Genomic DNA, 6767 nt, shown 5'->3' on the forward strand with positions numbered 1-6767 from the left:
TCTTATGTCTATTCCTAGACTCGTTTAATCAATGCATTAACAAACTTTTCTTATATGTATTGCTAGACTTGTCTAATAAGTATATGGACACAATCGTATAATATGTACTGCTAGACTCGTCTAATCAGTATATATTCAAACCTATCTAATGTGCATTGCAAGACTTGTCTAATCAGTAAGCAGACAAACTTGTGTAATGTGTATTAATAGACTTGTCTAATTTGTGTATGAAAAGAATTGTGTAATTTATTTTGCTAAACTTATCCTATCAATGTATGTACAAACTGGTCTAATGTTTATTGATATACTCATTTAATCAATGTATTGCTAGACTTGTCTAACGAGTATTTTAGACTCATCTAATCAATGTATGAAATGACTCATCTAATGAGTTTTCCTAAACTCGTTTAGTTAGGGTATGGACAAAGTTGTCTAATCAGTGTTTGTTCTAACTTGTCTAAAGTGTATTGGAAGACTCGTTCTATTAGTGAATGGACAAACTTGTATTATATTAATAGACTTTTCCAATTTCTGTATTGATAGACTTATCTAATGTATGTTGATAAGGTTATCTTATCACTGTATGTTGTTGGTAGATTCATCTAATCATTGTTTGTACATACTCCTACATTTAGTATTCTTAGACTCGTGTAATCAATATATAAAATGTTTTGTTTAATGTTTTTTGTTATATTTTTCTACTGATTGTATGGACAAACTCGTTTAATGAGTAATGTTAGAATTGTTTGATTAGTGCATGAATATACATGTTTAATGCTTTTTGTTATATTTGTTTAATCAATGAATGAAATAACTCGTCTAATATTTTTTTCCATACCTGTCTAATTAATATATGAACATACTTGTCTAATATATATTCTTAGACTTGTCTAATGTTTTTTGTTATATTAATCTAATCAGTGTATGGAAAAATTGGTCTAATGTGTATTGCAAGACCCGTTTAATAATTTTTGTTATTTTCATTTAATTAATGAACGAAATAATTTATTTAATATTTTTTTATTATACTCGTCTAATTAGTATATAGATATACTCATCTAATGTATATTTCTAAACTTGTCTCCGTTGATATGGTCTTCAATCCACTAGGGGTACCTTCGCGAATGAATGTAGGACAAATATTTGAATGCTCGCTCGGTTTATCAGGAGGTATACTAGATAGACATTATCGAATAACACCATTTGATGAGAGATATGAACAAGAAGCTTCGAGAAAACTAGTGTTTTCTAAATTATATGAAGCCAGTAAACAAACATCTAATCCATGGATATTTGAACCCGAGTATCCTGGAAAAAACAAAATATTTGATGGAAGAACAGAGAATTCTTTTAAACAGCCTGCTATAATGGGAAAGACTTATATTTTGAAATTAATTCATCAAGTTGATGATAAAATCCATGGACGTTCCAGTGGACATTATGCATTTGTTACACAACAACCACTTAGAGGAAGGTTTAAGCAGGGAGGACAATGGGTAGGCGCCTTGGAAAGATTTGGTGTTGCTCATATTTTATAAGAGATGCTTACTTATAAATCTGGTCATATTAAAACTTGGCATGATACTGTTTATTAGGTATTTAATTTCAGATAACCTGTAACTTGTATAATTGGCAAGACAACCATCAAGTACTATAAGAAATGACTCACCTAGTTAAATATCAAAGATTATACTACTAAATGATAAGCTCAATGATCACTCGCGAATACCGAATATTGGATACCAGACGCTATGTTTCCCACACTAAAGCATGCATATGTCTTTGATAACAAAGTTGCTCACCGAGCTAGGTTACTACATACCGGTACTTCCTTGTGCCTACTAGAGACATTTCCTATTGGATAACTTAACTAATAAATGGATGGAGTTTATCACAAGTAAACTAGTTAGAGGTCAATGGATCCATGACTAACCCATTCAGATAAAAGTCCATGGTCAGTGAAGAATGCCTATTTGACTTTACCTTTTCACATTAATTTACAATCTCACACCAAGTACTAACTTTAGCCTAAAAAAATCTTCTGTAAGTACCCTTCCCCATTCGGTAGAGGACAAACGCTAAAATATAATTAGAAATGTTCATAGATGAGTTTCATTATTTTCTAAGCACATAGTCTCTCTTAGAAACTACGTTTTTTAGAACTCTTTACCTTCTCTCTTATCTATATGACTATCTATTTGTCTCTTTGAATATCACAGACCATTATAGTGATCTTTGTAGCATTTTCGATCATTTTCTCATTCTGTTGGATTTTATCTAGAGCTATTTCTTTTGTAGGGAAGGAAAACTAATTATGACTTTTGCATATTGAGATTGTTAATTTGTTGGTGTCAACCGAGAATTTTGGTATGATAATTTATGAATTTTTGATTTGCTTGTTCTATGGTGATGAACTCCATGTTGATACTAAACTTGAATTGTGCATAATATTGTTTATATGACTGAAATTTTGAGTGGCTTGTTAAAATTGCTGAATTGAGGTTAAACTTGTATTGTATGTTTATGTGAAAACTTAATATTTTGTCCGAGAGCTTGTACGCCTCTATGAAATCATGGTGTAATTTGTCCTAACTTGAAATTTGTTGTGGTGGATTAACTCAAGAGATTTAATTACTCAATTAAAGCTTTTTGGTGTGGCAAGACGATACCGATGAGCACCATTCTAGGATTTAGGGATTTAAATCCCAGAAGCTTTGGTGTCAGAGTAGAGCTCTGCTTAAAAACAAAATTTGGAAACAAAAAACATAATTAATTTATTATAATTTAACCATAATTATAATTTAATCATATTGATAGTAAACTTGCGATTATCAATTTCAATAAAGCAAACATTTAATTGTTAAAACAGAAGCACAAATCAAAATCAGTATTCATATTCAGTAGTTACAAATTAAGCTGCTTCTACCCAAAAACACGTTTTGAAAAAGGGCAAACACTATACTCCAAGCCTCAATTTTGTTGATTAAGGTTAGCTGCAGTGGCCATGGATGCCGCCACGCCGCCAGGTTTAGCAGCCCCTTCTTTCGCCTCCCCCCGCCGTGTAAACTGCACCTCCGCCGCATACACAGCCTCAGCATCTTCTTTCGTCACTGCCCTGTCCACTGAGAGCTTCTCTGTGGCATCCTTTTAAGATGCCATCGTCATCCCATTCAAAATTATCAAAATGATTAAGCACATCAAACAAACATTTTCCTTAAAAGAAAAACCAAACTCATTCAATCTCATCAAAAATATAAACAATAACTTTTTAGAATAATAGAATAAAATATATTTCTACCATCTAAAAAAACATTTAGAAAGAATAAAAACAATTATGAACAGGAGATAAAAAGACTAAACTAAAATTATATTTAAATTTAAAATAAATAAATAATATTTTTAAATGTTTAACTTCTATTTCACATAAGAAATCACCTAAATATTGAATCAAGATGTTTATTGTATAGGAGATAATTTTTTTAAACGAATTCAAATAAATAAAATATAGTCTGAAAAACATAAACTCGATTCAACGTATATCTATCTATGGTTGTTGATATATATGGTAAAATCTAAATGATAATCTTTTCTAGTGTAATTTTGCTAACCAAATTTCTTTCTGCAATTATTATTTAATTTTTATTTAGAAAAAAAAAAAAAAAAAAAAAAAAAACTAAGAAGCGAAAGAAATGGCCTCGGCAATGTTCTTACCGTTAAGATATCGGAAAGTTTCGTCTTGTCTTGGTTTCGCGTTACGTGACTGTTGAAATTGGCCGCCGCCTGCGCCGTTTCACCCACGCCGCCGGACCTCACGCTCTTCTCTCCGGAAGCCCTAATCTCTGCGGCGCTGATCGCAGCTGCGTCGTTTTGGTCCACCGCTTTATTCCCCGCCGCTATGGCCGCCGCTTCCAAAGCTTCTCCGATGGTTATGGGGTCGCCATCTATGGCGGCAGAACCGATGCCGGTGGGAACCACCGGCTCGAGACGCTCGACGGTCTTCTCCGAGAAGTCACCGTAATTGGAGATCTCATGATCTGCCTGTGGTTTCCTGAGGTGTTGATGACTCATTTTGGGGATGAGATTAGAATGTTTGATGTTATTGCAATTTGTTCTAAATATAAGCATGCAAGTGTTGGAATGTTATCGATCGTGCATGCGCAACACGTGTTGGTTTTGCACTATTCTTACTTGTGTTGTGGTGTAGGATATTATAACACGTAGCTGTTAGTGGTGTGCGTGTACAAAAAAATGGTGATTTTCTTTTATCTGGATGAATTGAACGCTAACTCAGTGAATTTACCTTTTAGGAGTTTGGAAAAAGGGATGGATATGCAACTCTTAGGATGTTTTATTAAGCTAGCAATAAAATTATAATTTAAATAATTTATTTACATTAAAAGATTCTTTTAAAAAATAGGTATGGTAAATAACATTTTAATAAAGAAAATATTAAACAAATATTATGAAAGATGTATAATTGTGATATCCCAAATTATATGAAAATAATATAATATAGGATGGTAAGCATTATAATATAATAAAGCAGTTAAGAGGATCTAAAATAGAATTATAATTTTAAGTAATTTCAAAAGAGGCTATGAGTTTAAACTTTACCTATTATAAGTATTTCAAAATACAATATAACTAAAATATTCCAAAAGATCTATAAATTTTTAAACTGTAATAAAGACAAGTCTTTCAAAATGAAAAAGATAGATAATAGATATCCTAAGAACTAGGGGTTGCATCCTCACTCTCAATGTTGCTCCAAAGGGACATCATTTGCTTCTGCTCACATCCAAAGTTGGATGATCATTGCAAAAAGAAAAATCATGGACATACAAAGCACAAACAAACAAGCAAGGGTAAGTTAGGTATAAAAAAGCATGTTATCAATCAAGTATTTCAAGCATGCAAGGATCATAACACAATATAGACTATGACCAAATGCATTTTGTTAATACCAATGACCGACCAAGTGATTTGACCATCCGGACTAGTATGAAATGTCAAGTTCCAAGGGTTTGTGCACTTGTGGTGGCTTCTACTGCTTTGCAAAGTCATTGCCAACGGGTTTCACCCTTACCACACACAAGTGTAAGTCCATCCAAACTCATCTTGGCCCATAAATGGAGACACCCAAGACTAACACCTCCTGCTATTCTCACCACATGACTCATCACTCTCTAATTGAGAATGAATGGTCACTAGAATGTTAGGATAAACCCCATAAGGATTCATACGGTCAATCACAACAAACTACAGGACACCACCATGTAACCTCCCTTGAGGATCATGAAATTACGTCCATTAATCATACTTTTAAATTTGAAACACAACTCATGATTTTCAACGTTCATACACTTGTACATGATCATACATTGTCATTTAAATCTATACATGTCATATATAATTCATACATACTAGACATTACATATTTTGGCAGAAACATCATTTATTAATACAAATTTCTTTATAGCATTTTATTACCAACACTTACTTAATTTAAAAAGCTTGGAGACCCTCACCAATGGATCCGGAAGGGTCAAAAACCCCCCAGAACAACCTAAAGAACGTCCAAAACGGACGTCTAGAACCCCCAAAACATCAAAAACATTAAAAACACTCAATCTGACGCACAAAATTTGTTCAGCGCACACCCTGTGGTGTGCTGTGCGAATTTTTCCTGACAGAAACCCTTCGCAGAGCGCACAGAGTGCGTTATCCAACTCTGCATAATCTGCAGCACCCTAAAACCTGCATAATGAAGCTACTCTACCCTCCCATACCAATTCTAACCATTTTGATGAACTTCTAGCACTTTTAACTTGATCTATATGATGAATCTAACCTATCTAATTGATTCCAACACTTCCTAAACACATTCTATAATGATTTAACAACAATCTACACTTAAATTACTCAATTTCACCAACCTATATGCCTAATTCTAATTCTACAAGTTATACATTATTTTTACCACTTTTGACACTTCTAATAAATCACATATGACTTATCTAGACTGTCTAAACTGACCAAAATAGCTCTCAACCCCAATTGCCCAATTTGACTACTTCACTTCCTCTCAATTACTCTAAAAACCAGTATAATCAGTTAAGACTAGCCTCTCTACTCTTTACAAAACCGATTCATCAAAATTAATAAAATTAATCTCAGCAGTGCATCAGATAAAACTTTGACTTACAACACCAATTCACAAAATCATACAAGAAACGCCCAACTCAACATGCGGAATTAAAATTTCTAGTTCACACAGCACAATTACACTAAACATCATTGCATGCATAGACCGTCACACTATTTCCAAACCAAGATCCCCAATTCATACAACCCTCATTCTCAGAAACAGAAAATACCCCAGCTTCCCTTACCTTTCAATCAAGCAGTAAAAACCCTGAATGCCCTAACCTCACGCTTGCACCCTAGTGAGCTTGAAGATTCCTATAAATCCCCAATTGGAGATAGAAATTAGTTTCTAGAATAAAAATTATGGTCATGATTTGGGGAAAACATAGACAAACTACATGTAGCAAAATTTGCTACATGATCAAAGTCCAAAGATGAATGTAAAAGAGGGAAACACTTACCGGATACTAGAAGGAGAAATTAATCGGTCAGATTTGAAGCTGAAGACGTCAGGAATACTTAGATACTTCCTGATTGAAGAACTAACGATTCAATTTGGAGAAGAAAAAGATGAAAATGAAGGGAAGAAAAAGGGAGTCAGCTAGCTTGGGAGAGGGTTA

The 6767-nt window shown here is 33.4% G+C and overlaps 1 protein-coding gene and 1 long non-coding RNA gene across 2 annotated transcripts; both read right to left on the bottom strand.

Moving 5' to 3' along the window:
- Positions 1-2810: 2810 nt before the first annotated feature.
- On the bottom strand, positions 2811-4104 carry LOC106761754 (late embryogenesis abundant protein 3). The gene is made up of 2 exons (XM_014645325.2): positions 3712-4104; positions 2811-3144 (listed from the first exon to the last, which is right to left on the bottom strand). Exons 1-2 carry the CDS (start codon positions 4066-4068, stop codon positions 2971-2973), a joined length of 531 nt encoding a protein of 176 aa, XP_014500811.2. The 5' UTR covers positions 4069-4104; the 3' UTR covers positions 2811-2970.
- Positions 4105-4521: 417 nt separating this feature from the next.
- LOC111241695 lies at positions 4522-6767 on the bottom strand. The gene is made up of 3 exons (XR_002667969.1): positions 6609-6767; positions 6393-6462; positions 4522-4788 (listed from the first exon to the last, which is right to left on the bottom strand). It is a non-coding gene; the product is annotated as an uncharacterized LOC111241695 (long non-coding RNA).

This window comes from Vigna radiata, chromosome 5, assembly GCF_000741045.1.
Source record: "Vigna radiata var. radiata cultivar VC1973A chromosome 5, Vradiata_ver6, whole genome shotgun sequence".
NCBI lineage: Eukaryota > Viridiplantae > Streptophyta > Magnoliopsida > Fabales > Fabaceae > Vigna > Vigna radiata.

Coding starts and splice junctions, on each gene's coding strand:
- LOC106761754 (XM_014645325.2), bottom strand. CDS start 4,068: ATGAGTCATCAACACCTCAGGAAACCACAGGCAGATCATGAGATCTCC. Junction 3,145..3,711: donor AACTTTCCGATATCTTAACG/GTAAGAACATTG, acceptor GCATCTTAAAAG/GATGCCACAGAGAAGCTCTC.